We start from the raw sequence: 24171 nt of genomic DNA, 5'->3' as shown, positions 1-24171 counted from the left end.
CTAGTGTTTCTTGTGTGATCTTTCAATCACTGAAACCTACGCTGCCAAAGATCTTTTATATCCACCTTCCAGTGGAAGTACCTTCTTAAGAATGCATTTCTTGCCACGTGCCGCATTTCTTGCCACATGCCCATATGACATTTTTTGCTTTGAATCCTCTCAGCAATCATTTCCTGCAGTTTGTCCCCATTTAGCAAAATCAATATATGACAAACATTGTACTTTCGATAAATTTTGGGTTCTGAATATGAGAGTCAGGAAAAAAGTTTAAACTACTGATTTTGTGAATTTTCAGTAGGCTTTTGGAAGAAGGAAAAAGACAAAATGAGAAATGGTTATTAAATATTACTGTTACTACAGTCCTTTACCTAGAAAAGAAGGAATCAAAGGGCAAGATTTTTTCCTTCAATAACAGATTTAAAGAATTCACTGTTCACACTGTTCAGTAATTTGGTGAAAGTTTTCAGTTTTCATATTTTGAAGGACAAAAGTAGCACTGATCTTCACAATGGGACTGAAGTGTGGAAAGGAACTGAAGTGTGGAAAGGGACTGAAGTATGGAAACTGCAGGATTTAGGTCCTAGAAATATCACAGTGATGGATATTTTCAGGAAGAAGAGTTTCTCTGGAACATACTGAAGGAATAGAGTCATGTGCAGTGAAGGAAGCTGTTGCTTCTTTCTTTACCAAAACTACTCTATTAAATGAAAAACATTATCTATTATGTCAAGAAAAACAGAGATGTCCACCAGTGTTTATGAGATGAGGGTGAAGAGAGTAACAGTGAATGAATTCACACAAAACTACTGTTCTATTTTGTAATCACCAATTCTGATGTCTACATTTATCACTAATCTCATTTCTGCTACTCGTTACTTTTATCTTTCTTAAGTTTACTCTCAATCCATGTTCTGTAGTCATTAGTCTTCATTCCAGTCAACAAGTCCTGTAATTATTCATCACTTTCACACAGGATAGCAGTGCCATGAGCAAATCTTATCATCAATATCTTTTCACGCTGAATTTCAATTGCACTCTTGAACCTTTCTTGTGTTTCAGTCATTGCTTCTTCAATGCACAGAATGATTCCTGATTTTTCCTGACATTTTTGGATTTCCATCTTTCAACAATTAATTTCACAGTTACTTTCTTCGTACCTATGACTGTCTGTCCAAATTTTGTAATTAACCTTTTTAGTGAAGTCAGTCCCCCCCGGCTGAACTGTCTACTGTGGTATTCAATATCACAATTAGGCAATGTAGCATCACATCATTCCGCAGTGTAGCGGAGCCCACTTCTCTGCACACTGTTTCTTCCATACAAGTCTCTCAAACTATGGCCCACTCTTCATCATTATATCTTCTTCCGGTTATGCTTTACAAATCCAATACCTGATTTCTGAATCTCTGTCTGGTCACAATGTAATAGAGCTGGAATCTTTCCGTATTTCCAAACCTTTTCCAAGTATAAATCCTCTCTTGTGATTCTGGAACAGTGTATTTGTATTAATAGCTCAAATTTATTCTAGAACTCAAGTCCTACTCTCTCATTCCTACTACCATTCCCACTTTCTGCCATAACTCTTTGTTCTATTCCTTTCCCTACAATGATGTTCCCATTACTCACAATTATTAGAGTATCATGTCCTTTTACTCCTTTTACATACCATCATATACTTTCTCTATTTCTTTACATTCTGCTTGTGAGATCAGTATGTATATATATGAACTACTTTTGTTGATATTTATCTGCTGTCGATTCTAATGAGAACAACCTTATCACTGAAGTGTTTGCAATGACTCAGTTTCTGCAAAACTTTTTTTCGTTACACATGCTACTCCTGTTATGCCATTTCATGCTGCTGTTGATATTACCCAATATACACCTGACCAGAAATTCTTATCTTTTTTTCCATTTTACTTCACTGTCCCCCACTAGATCTAGACCTAGCCTTTGCATTTTCCTTTTCAGATCTTCTAACTTCCCTATCATGTTCAGTTTTCTGACATTCCATATTTCGACTTATAGTAGATTACCCTCTCATTGGTTATTCAGCCTTTTTCCCATGATTACCTTATCCTTGGCAGTCCCTCCTGGAGATACAAATGGTGGAGTAATAGGGAACATTTTGCCAATGGAGAGCAGGATGATACATTTTCAATTACAGGCCATGTAGCCTGCGCATTTGCAAAGGATTTCTTTAGAAATCGGTTTCTTTTGCCTTCTGCAAGCTCATATTATTGATCACTGCTGATTCATATGCCTTTTAGGGGCAATTTCCCACCCCAAGAACAATAATGTGTCTTGAAACTCCACCCACTCCTCTACCCTCTTTAAAAGGGGTGACTCCTTATACTGACAGTCTTCAGCTGACATTGCTGGTTACTCGTATTCAAAATTTAAGCAGGGGCTGGCTTCCAACTGAGCACCCTGTATGTTTTGATTAAAAATCAAAGTCACTACTCCTAGACCATGGGTCCACACTGAAATACATATTGCACATGCTTGATGAAATACATATTGCATACGCTTGATAACAGCTACAAAACTGAAATTACATAGTAATGAACAAAATAAAATAAAAGGTAGTTTAATCCGAACACTAGCACTCAGTTCAGTAATTTTATATCATTCAAGGATTCGAGTATATCAGAAGCACATGAGGTGAGTTTATCAACAGGATCTTATCTGGGCATGCGGTGTCAGTCTTCTCACATGGATATTGCTCACATGAGACGACGTGAAGCTTGATACAATTGATATCATCTCTCAGTAGAGAATGGTACAGGTGTCTACTGCACAATAATGTGCATCAGTTTGTTCATCTACAGTACCCAAAGGTGACCTCTACCATCAGCAGGTAATCTCTACCATCACCAAGACAATGAAGCACCTCATCATTTTCAAATTGAATCATAACTGATTTGATGAACACTCAATATACGAACCCAAACCCCAACCCCAATCCTCTCCTTCCTAAGGTCACCTGATTTCAACTTATTTAATAATATGGCACGTAATCAAATAATGAGATAAGTGCAACTTGGAATGAGCTATTAACATAGTCAAGAGTTTTTGGTAAATTTTGATGGTACCTGGATCACGATGGCTAGTTAATACTTTTGAGATTCTTGTGGGGTTCACACTACAATATGTCATCACCATTAGGGTGAAAGGAGGTGCTACACACCACTGGAGAGGAGTCTCTAATTTAATTAGTCATGAGTGTACTGCAATGTGGACCCAATGTCTAGGAGTAGCATCTTTGTCTCGTATTCAAAACATCCTAGGTTTTAACCCAGCCACTACTTAAATTTGCAATAATAGTAGTAATAATAATAATAATAATAATAATAATAATATGCAGCTGGTAAGTGGGTAAGTGTGTAGGGTGGGCAGTGGGGTGGGGTGGGAGGGCTGGGGGGAGTTTGGTTGGAGACTGCTTAATTCTGCATGTTCCTTTTTTTGAGAGGCTTCATCTGCCTCTACATAAGCTGAGCATTTAAAATCTTTATTTTCAGAGATTGAATATTAGTGCTGACCATTGCATTAAGTTATTTACAATAAAAATTAATACTCACGTGATCATTGTAGCCGCCAACCACACAATGTTACTGTGTGGACTTTTCACCCACAAAGAATACTCTCTGTGTACAAAGCAAGCAGATATCGTAACTGGAAAAGAATTTTGTGAATTTCATCAATTATTAGAGAATTTGAAAAAAAAGTGAGACATAAAACTACAATTGTATACAAATGTAATCTGTGCTTTTAAAATTATGATCAGTCTTCTATACATCAACAATAAAGCAAATACGTTTAACAAACCATATAACACTTACAGATCTGAAACACTTAGACAAGTCAGTGAGTCTTCTACAAAGAATGCTTGAATAATTTTGCAATACAACCCATTTATTTTACTCTTTCAAAATTTGTAAGCCCTCAGATTTCCTCATTGTCATTGATTAATGGTGTCTTCTGTCTGTTCAACTGAGTTGTTGCTTCCATTAAAGTGGAATAATATGAACATGGAACACCTGAGGACATCCATTGCTACAGAAACTCTTGGGGGTGGTAGGATTTTGGGCACTTGTCCTTATGGTCTTACATGCCCATACTAAAATGCACTAAAGTAATGTGCGCATACTTGAAAGCTGTGGGCATTAGCAATGTGTAGCAATGTGTTGTCATGCACGAGTGTGTGCCATGAAAGAGCAATACTGTAAACTTCAGATGGAGTCCACCATGGGCGAGTGCACATTTAACCCATGCTGTGCCACACTTGTGCTCAGTTATCATGTTATTACTGCTTGCATACATTTGCCTTACCTCCTTCTGTTCAGTGTGTGTTATGGTGATTGGTGTACATGCTACAGTCTAATAAAGTTGTACTAACGTTCTTGGTGATGTTGTGTGTCCAAGTTACAATACAAGTGACGATGAGTGTGGGATTGTTCTCCACATGGTTTTCAGTCCTTGATTGGTCCTCTGTGCATCTACGATGTCTGACAGTGCAACTGAAGAGCTCTGATGTCAGCTAGTTGATCAGCTAGGGATTCTTACTGCGGCACTGCAGCATCTCAGTCAACAGCAGGAGGCTTTCGCCACAGCGCAACACAATCAAACCAAGGTATGGCAAACACCTGCCTCTGTTCTGACCATAATGAGTCTGTCAAAGAATGGGAAGCCTATAAAAACAGTTGTGGCAGAATTTCCATGTGTTTGGATTGACTGGTACTACCTTATGCTGTGTTTTCTTTTTGTCTTGGTTATCGCCTCACAGGTATCAACTCCTTTGCCAAATGGCCCCCATGCAGGATACATTTTCATTCTCTTTTGATGACGTGTGCGACCTTCTTTCGAAATACTACTGTATACAGACACATGTCATTGTCGCTCATGTTGAGTTCTATTGTTGTTGCAAGAAACCGGAACATTCCTATAAGACTTTGGCAGCTGAGCTTCACGGTTAAGCTGTCGTAATCACTTTTGTCACTGATGTACATACAGAATCATATTCTGACCAAATGGTTCAGGATGCAATCATTCGGTTGGCTCATGACTGTGATGTTTGTGAGTGGGTCCTTCAATGTAAATACCCCTCCCTCTCCGACGTTCTCACTACTGCACAATCTCTTCAGGTTTCGAGGGCTGTGGGCACTCAAATTGAATCCCAGTGTGAGGTTGCAGAGGCTCAATCCACTTCATTTCACTTCACTTCACTTGATGACATTGTGGTCTCTGGCTCCTCTACTGCTGAACATCTCAACAACTTACATACACTCTTTTCATTTTACAGGCTGCCGGGATAAAATACAATTTAGAAAAGTGCCACTTCTATCACCCATCTATTGTTTCTCTTGGGTTTGTCAGAATATCACTGCATTGTGGCTCTTACGCGTCCTACGTTGGTCAAGGAACTCCAGGTTTTTTTTTTTTTTTTTTTTTTTTAGGTAAGATAGCTTATTATCATCAGTTTTTTCTGTGGGTGGTGTTAGTTACACAACCATTACATGCCTTGTTGCATAGGGGTACATCTTTCCACTGGTCGCAGGGATGTGAAACTGTGTTTTCCAAACTGAAGTCTATGTTAGAATCTGCACCTTGCCTCATAAGCTACCAACCAGGTCAACATTTAGTGTTAGTAACAGAAGTGCCCCATCATGGGCTGAGGGCTCTGTTAACTCGTAAATATTCTGATGGCTCCGAGCGGCCTATTGTACATGTGTCAAAGATACTTAATTCAACTCAGACTAGATATTCACAAATGTAGAAAGAAGCCTTAAAGAATTTCATGTTTTGATGTACGGTGTAAAATTCCATCTCATCATGGATCACAAGTCGTTAGTTTCACTGTTTAACCCCTCCGCTTCATTGCCAGACAAAGCAGCACATCGCCTTCAATGTTGTGCACTGTTCCTCTCTTGGTACAACTACAAGATTCACTTGTGTCCCATGGGTAAACATGCAAATGCTGATGTGCTCTCCTGTCTTCTGGCCGTCGGACCCAGTTTTTGATCGGGAGGAATTTCCACGTTGATGAACGTGCTCAACAAACTGTCAATGGTTTTAAAGTCACTAGTGCTTGGGTCACAGAGGCTAGTGCCACTGATCAGATTTTACAGAAAGTGATACATTATGTACAACATGGCTGATCTGATGTGCCTCGATCACGGGCATCCAACCCCTCTGTGACTACTATGTGTTTCAGCACCATTTCTCTGTCACTAGTGGTGTTCTGCTTCTTGATATGGACTATTCAGCCCCTCACATAGAGGTTCCCTTGGCTCTCCATTCAGAGATCTTGCAATTGCTGCTAACTAATCACTGGGGGTGTCACACATGAAGGCATTAGCCCACCGTGATGTTTTTGAGCTTGGTTTGGACGGCGACATCACTCATTTCATTATGGCATGTTCTCAATGCGCGTCACAGCAAGCTTGCTTCGCGAGCAGTGTTGCCTCTGTGGCTGCAACCTTCGCATGACTGGGGCTATCTCCATATTGATGTTACAAGCCAGTTTCTTAATGCACACTGGTTAATAGTAATTGATGCATTCTCACAGTTTCTATACGTTGTTCGTAGCCCGTCAACTTTGACCTCTGCCACCATGGTCCTCATTGAAAAATTTTTCCATCAAAGGACGGGTGACACTGGTCTCTGATAATGACCCTCAGTTTGTGTCACAGGCATTTGCATCCCACTGCAACGCCCACAGGATTCAGCACATATTCACCCTGCCCTTCCAGCCACCCTGCCTTTCCACCCACAGTCCAATGGTGAGGCTTAAAGGTTAGTAAGAACATTCAAAATGCAAATGAAAAAGTATGTGACTTATGTGACTTTGTCCCTGTCCAATGTCGCCTTGGATCAGTTTCTGTCTTTCTATCAGTTCACACCGTTCGGCAACAACAGCCCTGCCAAACTGCTCCGTGGGCATCAACCTCAGGCACTCCCAGGCAGAGATGCCAACCCATGCAGCTGTCATGCCGTTTCTGGCCATCTCGGCAAACCAATTTTCGCGCAAAATGAATTCCTGCTGTCATATCCCAATGCTGTGACCATCTCTCTGTGACACCCATATGGAGAAGTGCCTCTGTGCATGTCAGTATGACCAGTTGTTCCTGCGCATGGATAACTGGACAACCCGGCCAGTACACAGATAATACCACACCAGTCGGTGTTGCTTGACGGATCACCTGATGTGTCTGGGTCCCTGCCACGACATACTAGGGGGCTCCATCACTGGTGGATGAACCTGGTACAGCTTCTCCAATACTGCTAGCTGTAGCAATTCAGCCGCCATCCACACCAGAGCCATCTCCTCCACCTCAGCTGCCAACTGCAGGGCAACCACCACCACCAGGCCCTCGAGCTAGAACTTGCACCAATTTCATCCGTTCTACCATATGAGTTGATGTGAGGAAGGCAGGCTGCAATGCTGCCCATGGCCCAAGTACTTCCAACTGTGCACTCCTCTGTCTGCACGTCATCTCAGTCAGAGCCTCACGGAGGGAGAAACCGCGGCCATCTCTTGAATCCAAGCTGTTCCCCAAGGGAAGAGGAATGAAGAAATGTGTGCATACTTGAAATCTGTGCACATTAGCAGTGTGTTGTCATCCACAAGAGTGCGCCATGAAAGAGCAACACTGTTAACTTGTTAAAGAGCCTGCTACGGGCAAATGCCTATTTAAACCCTGCCGCATTGCGCGCACACTCAGTTATTGTGTTATTACTGCTTGCATACATTTGCCTTATCTCATTGTGTTCATGTATGTTATGGTAATTGACATACATGCCACAGTCTAATACAGTTGTACTAACATTATTGGTTGTGTTGTGTGTCCAAGTTACAACATACACGAAGGTAACGGTGGTTAAAATGCTAAAAATCTCCACTAAAGGAAAACATATATCTAAAATCCATTCAGCAGAGTCTTAACTTTCGAAAACATAGAAAAATCATATGGACGAATGTTACAGCTATGGGGAGAGCACTCATTTACTATGGATCACATTGCAGCTAAACTGTAGTAATAACTTTTGACCAGATTGAAACTTTGTCACAGTGGAAAAATAAACTTTCAGGGCTTCAATATACATGGATTGTTTTTCAGTACTTCCTTACAAAAAAATAGTAATTGTTTTAACCCTGCTGTTCTGTTCGGGTCTATATGACCCGAAACGAATATGAACGTTATTTTACATTATGTAAATACCAATATATATTTATGAAACTTTGTGACTTTGTCTGAAAATGGATGAGCAGCATGTGTTTTAAAAGGTTTTAAAAAAGTTTAAGAAGTTTGGGCTTCAACTGTAATAGTTGCATATGTAATGTTCGGGTCATAATGACCCGACACAAATATGTTTAGTGTAACTCGTATTTATTTCTAAAATCTGGAAATGGCGAAAATTATTTTTGTTGTGTTGTGTGGGAATAGTGACTGCATCATTCCAACTTACTCTCAACAATCACCTAAAGCTCCATGCGTTCACAACAATGGGCTTGTTTGTTGCTTTCCCCAGGAAATAATAATTGGCAGTTCTCAATAATTGGAATGCTTTGTTTCTGCCCAGTTTGACTTGTGACACCATGGCGATGAGACCATTGAATGATCGTGAGTTGGAAGAAATAGTAAATGCCTCACCAGATGAAGGATCACTTTCTGAGTTTGAAGATCACATCAGCAATGCATCTGAAAGCGAGTGTTCCGATGACAGTTACGACAGTCCACAGCCCATACAAAATAGTGTAGAGACTTTTCTTTCTAAAAATGGGAATATAGAATGGCAGTTGCATCCACCAGCACAACATGGTCGCCTACCAGCTTCGAACATCATCAAGAGTACCCCAGGAGTTACCAGGTATGCAGTCAGCAGAATATCTGATGTAAAATGTTCATTTGAAGCAGTATTTCACACAGCGCTTCAAAATGAAATAATAGAGATGACAAATATTGAAGGGCAGCGAGTTTATGGTGAACAGTGGACAGATATTGATGGTTCTGTTTTCCATGCATACTTAGGACTCTTACTCCTAGCGGGTGTATATCGATCTCATGGGGAGTCTACAAAAAGTTTGTGGGATAAAGATACTGGGCGAAACATATTTCGAGCAACCATGTCTCATGAAACATTCTGTAAGATATCACGTGTCCTGCGATTTGACAAGAAATCTACTAGAGAGGAAAGACGACGTACTGACAAACTTGCCGCAATTCGTAGTATTTGGGAGAAGTGGGTAGAGGTCCTTCCTAAACTGTATAATCCAGGAGAAAATGTTACTGTTGACGAGCAGTTAGTAGCATTTAGAGGTCGCTGTCCATTCAAGCAGTATATCCCAAGTAAACCGGCAAAATATGGGATCAAAATATGGACCATGTGTGACAGCAAAACTTCATACGTACTGAAAGCCCAAATTTATACAGGAAAGGTGAGTGGAGCGGCACCAGAAAGAAATCAGGGAATGAGGGTGGTATCTGATCTCACTTCTGAGTTACGTGGTCAGAATATCACGTGTGACAACTTTTTTACGTCGTACAATTTGGGGCAGCTGCTTCTGAAAAGGAAATTGACTATGTTGGGAACTATACGGAAAAATAAGCCGGAGCTTCCACACAAAATGACCAACAAGGAGGTACACAGCTCTTCATTTTACTTCACAAATGACACTACTGTGGTTAATTATATTCCTAAGAGACACAAGAATGTTGTACTTATGAGCACTCTCCACCATGATGCGGAAATCAGTGACAGGGCTGATAAGAAGCCAAAAATGATTTTGGACTATAATTCAACCAAAGGTGCTGTAGACACGCTTGATCAGTTATTAGGTACATATACATGCAAACGAAAAAGTAATAGGTGGCCAATGATAGTTTTCTACAATATTCTTGATGTTTCTGCTTATAATGCATACGTTTTGTGGATTTCGGTTGACCCTAATTGGAATGCAAGCAAATTGACTAGAAGGAGAATATTCTTGGAGGAACTTGGAAAGTCACTGATAAAAGAACATATTGCATCAAGAACGCATTTCCCAAGAACAGAAGATTCTTTGAGAATGGTCACAAGCATCCAAAACCCGAATGATGTGGGTGGTGTGTCAGAATCGGTAACAACAAGAAAATCTACAAAACGTGCACGCTGTAAGTTCTGTCCATCAAGTAATGACAATAAAACAAACATGGTGTGTGGAAAATGTAGTAAACATATTTGCAAGAAACATGTAACCTACTTGTGTCCACAGTGCAAGCAGTAAGAAAAGAACTGTAGTATTTTATAAGATGATTGTATTGAAAATTCTGTTGTTTCAAATTTATGTGAATACTTGTGCCTAAACTACAATCAGTAAGAAGAGAGGATTCTAAAGTTGTAGTGCTTTCTATGTTGGAATGTAATAAAAAAACTGTAGTGTGTTCTGTACTGTAGTGTGCTCTAAGATGAATATCTGTAATGACAACTGTCTGTTGTTAGAAAATGTCAATACTTACGTCTAAACTGTCAACAATAAGAATAGAAGTATGGAAAAACTGTAGTGCTTTCTAAGTTGAATGCCTGTAATGGAAACTGTCTGTTGTTTCAAATTTATGTGCATATTTAAATGAAAAATATCCCTCAATAAAGTTGTATGCATTGTTATTATTATTATTATTACCATTATTATTATTATTATTATTATTATTATTATTACTAACAAGGTACTGGAATAGAACAACAATGTCGATAGCTAAAACTGTACCAAAATTTATGTTTCTAAAGCATTTTGATATGTCGGGTCATATTGACCCGAACAGTATATATGTCAAGTAAAAGTGAACAGAACAGCAGGGTTAAATGCTACTTCCCAATATATTTTTAAAGATTCAAGCACTATATGTTTCAACATTTTTTCATAGGTAAGAAAACAATTATGATGATTTTTGAAGTGTGACAATTGCACTTTCATTTATTTCCTGACTTAGTTGGAACTTTGTAGCAATAAAGCCATTTTTTATCACCTGTAATAGTTCTATGCTATGGGGATTTGTACCAGCATGGTGAAGTACTTCCATAAATCATGAGAAATTAAGTGCAATCGGCTCTTAGGTTGAGAGAGGTACCTAACAGAAACAAGGCTATGTAGGTGTAAGATGACTCAGATTCTTCTGCCTGGTGGTATGGTACACACCGGTATAGTCCACGTAGAATGGGTGGCCAGTAGATGCACAGACGGCAGGACACAAGTGGGGAGAGCATTAGTGGTGGAGGTTATGGACAGGTGTTGTACAGGAAATGCGAAGTGTTGGAGGGGAAGTGCCATTCTAAACTGAAGCTTACACTCACGTGTTTTGTAAATATTAAAGGGGGGGGGGGGGGGGCCTCCACACCCACACTTGCATGGTGACCGTACAAGAAGATGTACTGTCACCTCTGATTTTGTAGTGTCTAAAAAGAATTCAGTACAAAATGTAGCAATTTATTTTTACCTGGCTTGTTAGCCATTTGTAACTTTCAGACATGAGCCATGAGTGGCAAATTTTGAGAAAAACCTACTCATTTCTCTGGTTGCCATGTTGAAATTCGCTTTTTTCTTTTGCCAAAACACTGCAGGATTTACACATTCTCACATCACTAACCTGTTACGCAGATACAATTACGAGACAGTTCTGAAACAGTGGTTTATTAAGTTTACTATGTGAGAAACTGAGGTAAAGTAAGGTCAGTAGTCAATAGTTTATGAAAAAGCACGTTCTCGGTACAAAAAAAGTGTAACTTCTTTACTTATGTTCTTCCAAAAGCCTTAGCATTTCTTGTTTCACCAGCTATTGATGGCCCTTAAAAATTACATTCTTTCATCGAAAAATTCTTTAGTTACAGGAATCACATGACAGATAATGAAGTTTTCCATAATAATCATATGGTAAAATAATCTCCTCTTTGGGAGCTATCATTTGCCAAAATCTCATTACGATATCTGAAATCATTTATGAAATATAGGGATGTTGCAGATATTTCACACTAGCTTTATCACTGGTGTGGTACGACTGCGAATGCGTTTGCTACATCAGATCAGTTCTCTTGAGATTGGTGGCAGAGTGATAAGTCTGCCCAAGTCCAAAGAAAAATTCAATATGTTAGCTAAATTTCACCTGCAACAACATATTACGCATTATACACCAAACTCAAAATCATAGAGACCTCTATTTTTCATTGCACACTTTTCTGAATTTCATGCTGTGTCTTACTTCCACATAAATACCATAATAACTATGATCATTAATGAAACGATGGGAATATCACCACGAACGTGACATATAAAGCTATAAGTGAAGCAAAACTGAAATTTTTTTACCGAATAATTTCTGTGGACGTGGATAAATTGAAAGACCCAGAGGTTGTAGAGAATTTCAGAGAGAACGTTAGGGAATGATTGACAAGAATGGAGGAAAGAAATACAGTAGAAGAAGAATGGGTAGCTTTGAGAGATGAAGTAGTGAAGACAGCGTAGGATCAAGTAAGTAAAAAGACAAGGGCTAGCAGAAATACATGGGTAACAGAAGAGATATTGAATTTAGTTGATGAAAGGAGAAAATATAAAAATGCAGTAAATGAAGCAGACAAAAATGAATACAAACGTCTCAAAAATGACATAGACAAGAAGTGCAAAATGGCTAAGCAGGAATGGCTAGCGGACAAATACAGATGCATATATCACTAAGGGTAAGATAGATACAGCCTACAGAAAAATTAGAGAGATCTTTGGTGAAAAGGGAACTACCTGTATGAATATCAAGAGCTGATTTGGAACTCCTGTTTTGAGCAAAGATAGAAAGCAGAAAGGTGGAAAGAGTATATAGAGGGTCTATACAAAGGCGATGCAATTGAGGGCAATATTATTGAAATGGAAGAGGATGTAGATGAAGATGAAATGGGAAATATGATACTGTGTGAAGAATTTGACAGAGCACTGAAAGATCTAAATCAAAACCAGGCCCTGTGAGTAGACAACATTCCATTAGAACTACTGATAGTTTTGGGAGAGGCAGCACTGACAAAACTACCATCTGATGAGTAAGAAGCATGAGACAGAGGAAATACCCTCAAACTTCAAGAAGAATATAATAATAGCAATCCCAAAGAAAGCAAGTGCCGACAGGTGCGAAAATTACTGAACTATCAGTTTAATAAGTCACGGCTGCAAAATACTAACACAAATTCTATACAGACGAATGGAAGAACTGGTAGAAGCCAGCCTTGGGGAAGATCAGTTTGGATCCTGTCGAAATGTTGGAACACATGAGGCAATACTGACCCTGCAACTTATCTTAGATGATAGGTTAAGGACAGGCAAACCTCCATTTCTAGCATCTGTAGACTTAGAGAAAGCTTTTGACAATGTTGACTGGAATAATCTCTTTCAAATTATGAAGGTGGCAGGGGTCAAATACAGGGAGCAAAAGGCTATTTACAATTTATAAAGAACCCAGTTGGCAATTATAAGAGTCGAGGAGCATGAAAGGGAAGCTGTGGTTGAGAAGGGAGTGAGACAGGGTTGTAGCCTATACCCAATGTTATTCAATAAGTATATATTGAGCAAGCAGTGAAGGAAACAAAAGAAAAATTTGGAGTAGGTATTAAAATCCAGGGAGAAGAAATAAAAACTTTGAGGTTCGCCGATGACATTGTAATTACACTGCGAAGGACCTGGAAGAGCAATTGAACAGAATGGACAGTGTCTTGAAAGGCAGATATAAGATGAACAACAACAAAAGCAAAACAAGGATAATGCAATGTAGTCGCATTAAATCAGGTGAAGCTGAGGGAATTAGATTGGGAAATGAGGCACTTAAAGTAGTAGAAGAGTTTCACTATTTGGGGAGCAAAATAACTGATGATGGTCGAAGTAGAGAGGATATAAAATGTAGACTGGCAATGGCAAGGAAAGTGTTTCTGAAGAAGAGAAATTTGTTAACACTGAGTATAGATTTAAGTGTCAGGAAGTTGTTTCTGAAAGTATTTGAATGGAGTGTAGCCATGTATGGAAGTGAAACATGGATGATAAATAGTTTAGACAAGAAGAGAATAGAAGCTTTCAAAATGTGGTGCTACAGAAGAATGCTGAAGATTAGATGGGTAGATCATGTAACTAATGAGGAGGTACTGAATAGAACTGGGGAGAAGAGAAATCTGTGGCACAACTTGATTAGAAGAAGGGTTTGGTTCGTAGGATACATTCTGAGGCATCGAGGGATCACCAATTTAGTATTGGAGGGAAGTGTGGAGGGTAAAAATCGAAGAGGGAGACCAAGGGATGAATACACTAAGCAGACCAAGCAGATTCAGAAGGATGTAGGTTGCAGTAGTTACTCACAGATGAAGAACCTTGCACAGGATAGGGTAGCATGGAGAGCTGCATCGAACCAGTCTTTGGACTGAAGACCATAATAACAACAATTTCCGTAAAATCATTTGAGAAAGATTACAGGGTGCGTGCCTCAATTCTATCATAGTTGATCGGCCAAAAGGTGGAAAAAATTTGCCAGCATCCCCTTACGAACAAACAAATGAACTCGCCCAGCTCTTTGGATGAAAACTCTTCACTGCGCATCAGCCACCATATCCTGCGCAGGCTACTTTCTGTCACTACGTTCGGTGGAATTGTGGTTTATTCTTTTCATGACATAATTTCCAATCCATCTCGGCATTTGCCTGAAGCGATTTAGGGAAATCACGGAAAACCTAAATCAGGATGGCCGGAGATGGGATTGAACCGTCGTCCTCCCGAATTTATTCTAGTGGCAAAGAGAATAGCATACAGCTGCGGGCTAGCTGTGCTGAACAGCGAACGTCAGAGAGCTCCTTTGTTTGAACGAGTGTTTAATTTGTCCATTGTTGAGCTTCACTAACAGACAGAAGTCTTTGTTGGGCTTATACGCAGCTCATCTTCATCATTTTTGCAATCTGTGAATATTTTTAGTTAATGTAAATGCTTTGGACTTCGCTAAGTTTTGGACAATGACTGGAACTTGGAAACAAATAAGGTTGGAGACAAAAACAGAGGTTTTCAAAGATATTGATAATGAAATGAAACAAGTAGATGTGGCATGGAAGTATGGACTTGTACAATCAACAGCAACATTTCTTAAAAAACGAAATGAAATTGAAGAAAGTTTTGTAGGTGACAAATTTAACCCTTCAAGAAAAAGAATGAAGATGGTTGCTGTTGATGATGTGGACAGTGCTACAAATGGTTCAAATGGCTCTGAGCACTATGGGACTTAACTTCTGAGGTCATCAGTCCCCTAGAACTTAGAACTACTTAAACCTAACTAACCTAAGGACATCACACACATCCATGCCCGAGGCCGGATTCGAACCTGGGACCGTAGCAGTCGCGCAGTTCCAGACTGTACAATGCTACACTGCGGTGGTTTAATGAGATGTGTCCGCAGGATGTACCAATTAACGGTCTGTTGATATGTCAAAAAGCCCTAGATTTCGCTAAGTTGCTTGGTGATTCTAATTTTAAGGCAAGTAACGGATGGTTGCAAAGATTTAAGGACAGGCATGGGACCATTTTTACAGTGATTTCAGGAGAAGAAAAATCAGCATCTTTAATCGATGCAGAATTTTGGAAGAAAAACACCATTTGTAAAATGTTAGAAAAATACAGTCCTAAAATCTTGTACAACGCAGATGAGATAGAATTGTTTTGTCAACTGATGCAGAGAAGATGGTGGTGTTTAGAGAAGCAAAGTGTAAAGGAGGAAAGCAGTCTAAAGTATGCTTATCTGTTATTCACTGCAGCAACGCGTCAGGGACACACAAATTGACACCACTGGTGATTGGCTGATCAGCAAACCCACGGTGCTTCAAAAATGTAAGAAGCTTATCAGGTAAGAGGGTGCGTACATTTTATTTTACCTTCCTTTAATTTATGAGTTAATTCAGTATAGTAAAGCTTCAGCTGTAATGTTTTGCTACAGTAGTATTGTAAATGTGATTTCTTTTATTGCACTCATTTACAAGGCAAACTGAAAAGGATGTATGACGTCTCCTCGTTTTATTGAGTGACTGCTTTCGCTTGATAAAGAAATGTCAATGAAGAATCAGAAAATTGCATTGCTGGTGGGTAATCGTTGTGTGTGTAACAACATGCCAGCATTGAAGAACGTTAACTATGCTACTCCCCCCCCCCCCCCCCCCCCCCCGAACTGTACTTTGATTCTTCAGCCACTAGATATGGGATAATTAAGAATTTTACAACAAAATACCATTCACGTTTAGTTTAACACGTGATCACAAACACTGAAAGAAAGATGAGCAGTCCCTATAGTTTCAATGTGAAGCAGGCTTGTGACATGACTGTTAGTTCCTGGAACAGTGTACAGCCGAATGTGATTCTGACATTCTGGAAAAATGCAAGAATTTCCTAAAGTGAAGATGTTGGTGAGAATGTTGTGATGGATGAAATAATGCAGGATGATATTCAAAGTGATATGCAGATTTATTAAGCAGTTACTGTAAAATCACAGATGCTTCAGTATTTGAATACTTGTCAATGGATGATGAGGTGTTGGTGTTTGAAGCATATACCGACGAATCTATCATCAAGGATTTAATTGTTGATGAGTCTGATGATGACAGTGATGTGGCAAGTGCGAATTCCTCTACTCTGATGCAGCTACATTTCTAGCATTTGTAGACTTAAGAGAAAGCTTTTGACAATGTTGACTGGAATACTCTCTTTCAAATTCTGTAGGTGGCAGGGGTAAAATACGGGGAGCAACATGCTATTTACAATTTGTACAGAAACCAGATTGTAGTTATAAGAGTCGAGGTGTATGAAAGGGAAGCAGTGGTTGGGAAGGGAGTGAGACAGGGTTGTAGCCTATCCCCGGTGTTATTCAATCTGTATATTGAGCAAGCAGTAAAAAAAAGTATGAATTAAAATCCATGCAGTAGAAATAAAAACTTTGAGGTTTGCTGATGACATTGTAATTCTGTCGGAGAGCAAAGGACCTGGAACCTGGAAGAGCAGCTGAACAGAATGGACAGTATCTTGAAAGGAGGATATAAGATGAACATCAACAAAAGCAAAACGAAGATAATGGAATGTAGTCAAATTAAATCGTGTGATGCTGAGGGTATTAGATTAGGAAATGAGACGCTTAAAGTAGTAAATGAGTTTTGCTACAACGGCAAGGAAAGCGTTTTTAAAGAAGAGAAATTTGTTAACATCGAGAACAGATTTAAGTCTCAGGAAGTCGTTTCTGAAAGTATTTGTATGGAGTGTAGCCATGTATGGAAGTGAAACGTGGACGATAAATAGTTTGGACAAGAAGAGAATAGAAGCTTTCGAAATGTGATGCTACAGAAGAATGCTGAAGATTGGATGGCTACCCATCCAATCTTCAGCATTCTTCTGTACTCAGTCACATAACTGATGAGGAGGTATTGAATAGAATTAGGGAGAAGAGAAATTTGTGGCACAACTTGACTAGAAGAATGGATCGGTTGGTAGGACATGTTCCGAGGCATCAAGGGATCACCAATTTAGTATTGGAGGGCAGCGTGGAGGGTAAAAATCGTAGAGGGAGACCAAGAGATGAATCCACTAAGCAGATTCAGAAGGATGTAGGTTGCAGTAGGTACTGGGAGATGAAGAAGCTTGCACAGGATAGAGTAGCATGGAGAGCTGCATCAAACCAGTCTCTGGACTGAAGACCACCAAACAATAACAACATCACACTAACATAACTTGTTATGCACAAAATAGCTATACATTAAGATGAATTTCCTGACAGTTCATTTACATAGCTACAGCAGCTGGCAGTTTGATACCTAATTTGTCTATTTTACAGTCTTCACTTGGCTATGAAAATTTGAACAAAAAATCATTGCGTACTTTACAGGGAGTCTTGTTTTCACACTGTACAAACAGCTGGGCAAACGGGGCTGTAACCTTTTTGAAGGGACCGTTCCATCATCTGCCTAAAGTGATTTAAGGAAGCAACCATCATGGGTCAGTCAGTGACATCCACAATGTTGGAACAGCAGTGAAATACAGTTACATGTCAGAGTATCATTACAAGAGTATTCAATACAATACACTCTAGAGATGCATATGTGCTTGTCATCAAGAACTGGAATTACCGCTGAATACTGGTCAAAAACATTTCCTGTTGCACTGGATGCACAAATCATTGATCATTTTTCGAATGAACTGCACTTCAAAACGTAAAAGCCATAATGGTTGAGTGAACATTTGATGGTGAACGAGAACTCTGGCATTCCTAGCATAGGACTATAGTAAACCAACAGCTAATGTAACACTTTGTGCTCTCAACACATGCTGTCTACATTCTTGTCCGATATATTATGCATTGGGGATGCTCTACTAGTAAAGGTATTGGTCTCTCTTCAATGCTATCTTGATATAACACTCCAACAGGGTGAAGCGCAACCTTATGGCAGACAGCAATTCTTTCTGGGATTAGATGCAGACTTGGTATGTTTCTGAGTAACCAGAGAAGAAGGGCACAATGAAACACCATCAACGAAGTTGTGAACTTTCATTGCAATTTCTGTGTCAGTTGCAGGTACTATTTGTCAGTTATTCCTGCCGCACACAGATATTTCATTCATTAGAATCATTACTTACTTTCTCAGGACATAATATAGTGAAGTTATGAAAATAAAACAAATCATATTTTACATTGTTAGTAATCTGAAAAAGTTTTATTCTCCTGGTTTAATTTTTCATAGAAGTTTCAAGTTGGTTTACTGGAAAAGGAAACTGATGAATAAATCCATTGTTGTTGTTTTAGTGTGGTTTCATGCAACTCTCCACATCAGTCTATCTTGCGCAACACTCATCGTCACGGCACAACTACTGCAACCTATGTCCACCTTAATCTGCTTGCTGTATTCAAGCCTTGGATCCCTCTACAATTTTTATGTTTTACAAATCAAACATTACCTTGTTAATATTCTTTGATACATCATGATTAGCCTTCAACCTATCCTTTATTTCAGTCAAGTTGTGTCGCTTAGTTCCCCCCACCCCCCATGTGGTTCAATATCTCCTCACTGTTTACCTGATAAAGCTTCTATTTTATTCTTGTATATACTGTTTATCATCCATGTTTTGCTTCCATACAAGGCTGTTATCCATACAAATATTTCAGTGAAAGTTTTTCCCAAATGTAAATTTATATTTGATTTTAACATACTTGTCTTTATCAGAAAAGATTTTTTTTAATCATTGCCAACCTGCACTTTATATTTTCCTTACTTCTTCCACAATAAGTTATTTTGTGATTTAAACAGCAAAAATCAATCATCTACTGCTCTGTGTGTCCCATTTCCTCATCTAATTCTCCCAGTATTATTGATTATTAATTTGTTTTAGTTTAATTACATTCATTTTATAACCCTTTTGAAGACATTGTCTAACAGAGCTTCCAAGTGCTTTGCTGTATCTGACAGAATTATGGTTTCATCAGTAAACAGCTTTTATTTCTTCCAGCATGAGGTTTATTAATTTTCAAACTGTCTTCTTACTTCCCTTTACTATTTGCCTTATGTATTGTCTGAATGCTATGAGAGATTCTGTCTTACTCTTTTCTCAGCTACTGCCTCACTTTCATGTCCTCCAACTTATTACTGTAGTCTGTACCAGTTGCATATAATCTTTCACTATCTGTATTTTATTCCTGACTCATTAAAACAGCTGGGAAGAATGGACAAGGGTGAGGATGCACTTATGCCAAGTATAGGGTACACAGTTACCAAAACTAGGAAATTTGTAATGACAATTAGAGGATTCATAGAGTCTAATGTTGACTTCTCTATTTCCACCTACAACTGTAAATTTTCAGCAACTTCAAAGAGTGGTATAAATGTGGTTTTATCTTTCTTTTTCAATGTATCTTCCAAAATAACTTATAAGGTCAGAATTGTCTCACATGTTCTCATACCTTTAAGAACTCACATTTATCTTCCCCATTTCTGTTTCTACCAGCTGTCCCTTTCTTCTTCAGATTTTGGAACCATGACTTACTAAACTGCTGGTTCAACAGTATACATACTTGTCAGTGTCTGACTTCTTTAGCATAGGGATCATTATATTATTCTTGAAGCCTGGGGGTATTTCATGCATGTCTCGTACCCTGCATATCAGGTGGAACAACTCTGTAAAGATCGGTTCTCCGAGCAAATTTTAGTAAAGAGTGTTCATTTGTAAAGGTTCAGTCAGTAATGATAATAGAGATATTGTTCTCTTCATGTCTTAAAGTTCATGGAAAGACTATTTAGAGGCAAAGGAAATGTGTCAGCTTATTGCAAAATTTTTTGTACATTATATTTATACATTATAGCACAAAATCAGCTACAGAGCCTTGCTGGGCTGAAACTCTGGTATGCTGTATTACAAGGCTCTGAACAGAGTGAGTTATGATTGCTTATAGCTACTGGTGCCTTAAATTTTGACATCTGTTGTAAATAGTAGAAAAAGTAATCTCAATAATACCCACGCCCCCTCACTCCTCCTCCACCAGGGGCACTAGTCCATCATACTGCAAGGGAGTCTGTACAGAGTTTATTAAGCATGTGAAGGAACTAATGACAGACTGAGACTCTTTGAGATGGTTTGAATGTAAGGCATGCTTGAATAACTCCATTGAAAGTGCATTGTTCTTGAAAGACGGAGGTCAAAGTATGAGTTGTGGTCCAGAAAACAATTTGAACTTCTCACAAATGTTTATTCACTAAGAATAGAAAAATAATTATCACAGTGTCAGAGGGAAGATGGTCAGTTAATAGGTAGAATCAACATGAACTCAAAAAATAAAGAGTGAGGTATAAAAATTTTAGGGAAGAATGAAGAAAGTTGGGGATGCACATGCATGGTTACTAAATTAATTACATTCATGTAAAGTGTAATGATGATTAGACTGATCACAGTCTCTAAAGTTGACTTCTACATTTCCATCTACATTTGTAGAATTGCAGCAACTGGTGTAAAGAACAGACTCTCCACAAGGTGCTAGGTAAAAATAAACACAGAACATTTTTCTACTTATGTAGTTGCACTAGGTTGACACACACGAACTAAAGCTGTCAGAACACATGGGATTTTGAAGCCAAAGGTTCCTTCATCCAGGAAATACGAACAGATAGCTGGAGGCAATAAACTGTTAGAGTTTGGAAGAATATCATCTAGAAACTTAAGTCAGATAGCTTCTGGACAACAGCTTAATATTTCAGTTTCTTCTAACCTTTTCCCATCTTTATCTCAATGAAAAAGTGCCTGGTTCTGAAAGCTAGAGTTTCTATAAACTTTTACTTTTGGAAGTCTGGTAGCAGCTACCCAGAAAAATCGTTATTAAAAATGAAGTTGGAACAATTTATAAGACTGGGGACTGATTATTATATGAAATACTGTTAGTAAAAGAGAGGGAATCGGTTTTCAATAGGAAATGATACAATGGATAGTCCCCATAGTTTGAATCTACGAGGGTAATTCCAAAAGTAAGGTCTCCTATTTTATTTATAAGTACATAGACCTGTTAATTTGTACAATGGTTTACAGCTTGAACATTTAGCTATTTTCGACATAATGAGCATTTCTGTCGATGTATTTTTGTAGACATTGTGGCAGTTTTTGTATGCCCATGTCACACCAGCTTGCCACTGTGCTGTTCAGAAAGTTATGAACCTCTTCTTTCACCTTGTCGTCAGAGTTTAATTGCTTTCTGGCCAAATGTTCTTTTAACCTAGGGAACAAGTGATAGTCAGTGGGTGTCAAGTCAGAACTATAGGGTGGGTGGGTGGATGATAATGTTCCACTGAAACTGTTGCAGAAGAGCAATGGTTTGCAGAGCGAGGTGTGGGTGAGCGTTGTCATGGAGAATGTGTAAGCCCTTGGTCAACATTCCTCCTCTCCGGTTCTGAATTGCCCGTTTGAGTTTTTTCAGAGTCTCACAGGACCTGTCAGTGTTAATTGTGGTCCCAGTGGGCATAAAGTTGACCAACAATACTCCTTTCTGATCCCAAAAAATGGTTGTCACGACTTTACCAGCAGACTTGAATTTCATGAAGGTCTACCAAAATCAGTTTTTGTTTCAAAAAAATATTGATTGTTTTGCAACATGACTCAAGAGGATCAGCATGCTATTTACTGTGAGATAAAGGCACATTGAAGGCAGCAGTATATTACATATGGCACTAACATCTAGCTGTAAACAAGATATGTTTACCATCGATTCCACACAATTTGACCAAAGTTCATAAACAGGCACTTGTCGATCGGTGAAGGAGAAACTAAAAAAGTTGACCAATGAATTGCAAAATCTGTATACAACTTCATAACAGGAGATGAAACTTTGATATATTCTTACAAACTGGGACTAAGCAGGAATCAACTTTTTGAGTGTTTCGAAAGTGATTCATTTTTTTAAGCATGTCCAAGAAAATGATATATAGTTTTTGCAATTACACTGCTTGTGCCACAACCATTGCTTTAGACCAGAGCCAGCCACGGCATGCCAAACCACATGTGAGTTTGCTTTGCTTGGTCCTTCTCGGAAGTACCTGATACAAGGCAACATTTCATTTAATATTGCAGTGTGGCACTTTTCGGTTGGTACAATTCTCTTCAGTCTGGCAGAATTGTGGTGTCAGTGCTTTTTACCCTTCGCTATTTGTTTGTGTTACACAGGATGTTCATAGGTCCACGGGCTGTTTGCACAAAAAGAGGCAGTCTAGTGATCTACTCTCACAAGCCTTCAAAAATGAATAAAAATGACAGAAGAGAAGGATGAGAAAATGACAGAAGAGAAGGATGAGAATTCTCAATACCTATCACACAGTCATATAATTGAGGGGTACTGCAAATTTGCTATGAAACATTATAATACCACGCAGAAAAAATTTAAGGATTTAGTTAATAATGAAAGACCAAAACATTGCAATGAAAGATAGATGGGATTCATTCTTCTATCATCAAGAAGCACTTTGTTTTAAATTTGCAGATATGAAGTACTCAAAGAAATTGATGGCACAAACAGTAAAAATTCTTAAACCGCATGCATTAATCCACGGACAGTTGCAATAGTTTTCACTGGAACTGAACAAAGAATATGGAGACATTATATATTAGTGCAAAGTATGTTGGTTAAGTCAAGGGGCATGTCTGGAACAATTTTTCAATTTATAAACCACTTGGGTTGAATTTATACAGGAAAAAGAAGTGCAGGAATGGAAATTAGAAGTAGTTGACTGCATGCTACCCACAGTAAGACATTGCAAGGTGAGAAACAAGAAGTCACTGTGACCTTGAAAGACTTACAGGGAATTTTTCTAAACATTTTGAGGGCAAAGCCAATATTACATCTGTTTCTGAGACCATTTGCCATTTCAATTGAAAGCATTCCTGTGTATGTGCAGATGTTGGTTCGTGAGTAGTGGATTGCGGTGTGAGACTTGTTCGAAGTATTTTCACTGGGGGGAATGCAGTGGGAAAGCCAGTGGGCATTCTGGTGAGATGCTCTCCTGGAACTGCAGGTTATGTAGCAAGAGTAAGTTGATAGAGGAGCAGGAGTGTAAGATCTGTGTCCTTCAGGTGCAGTTGAAAAATGCACAGGAGGAGCTAGATAGGATGAGGAGGGAGAAGGGGGTTGGGGAATGGGAGCTGGGTGTTGGCAAGAGATCTGCTAGGAGAAGGAGATTTTCAGATAGTTTTGCTATTGGTGTTTGCAATAGATATGACCAACTGTCAGAGTCTAGTGGAGAGGAATCTCTAGTAGGTGTAGATGTAGGAAGTATGCAGCAGACCTCAGCAGTTACGGTGGCTAGGACAGTTGCAAAGTCTAAGAGAAAGAAGAAGGTTCTGCTGTTAGGTAGTTCTCATGATAGAGGTGTAGGCCAGCAGTTACAGGAAGTGTTGGGGAGTGAGTACCAGGTCACCAGCATTGTGAAGCCTAATGCAGAATTGGCTCAGGTGACTTAACATAGAGGGGTTATGTAGGGATTTTACCAACGAGGATCAGGTAGTGATTGTGGGTGGGGCTGGTAATAGTATTGACAGGGATGGGGAGTATGACATAGATGGTGACCTGGAAAAGATAGCCACTCAGACTGGCAACACGAATGTGCATTTCATGGAACTGTTTCAGCGTC

The 24171-nt window shown here is 39.0% G+C and overlaps 1 protein-coding gene across 7 annotated transcripts in view; it reads right to left on the bottom strand.

Annotated features, from left to right (window-relative positions):
* The window catches only part of LOC124777828 (transmembrane protein 94), a 495418-nt gene that overhangs the window by 10290 nt on the left and 460957 nt on the right, over positions 1-24171 (bottom strand). For all 7 annotated transcript variants that reach the window (XM_047253357.1, XM_047253355.1, XM_047253356.1 and 4 more), the window contains one exon: positions 3582-3675. In XM_047253357.1, coding sequence (XP_047109313.1) covers positions 3628-3675 — 48 coding nt within the window. In that variant the 3' untranslated portion in view covers positions 3582-3627. The remainder of the gene's footprint in view (positions 1-3581; positions 3676-24171) is intronic.

Source organism: Schistocerca piceifrons, chromosome 2 (genome assembly GCF_021461385.2).
Source record: "Schistocerca piceifrons isolate TAMUIC-IGC-003096 chromosome 2, iqSchPice1.1, whole genome shotgun sequence".
Taxonomy (NCBI): domain Eukaryota; kingdom Metazoa; phylum Arthropoda; class Insecta; order Orthoptera; family Acrididae; genus Schistocerca; species Schistocerca piceifrons.
The sequence above is the reverse complement of the archived record's forward strand: the minus strand, read 5'-3'. Positions and strand labels throughout refer to the sequence as shown.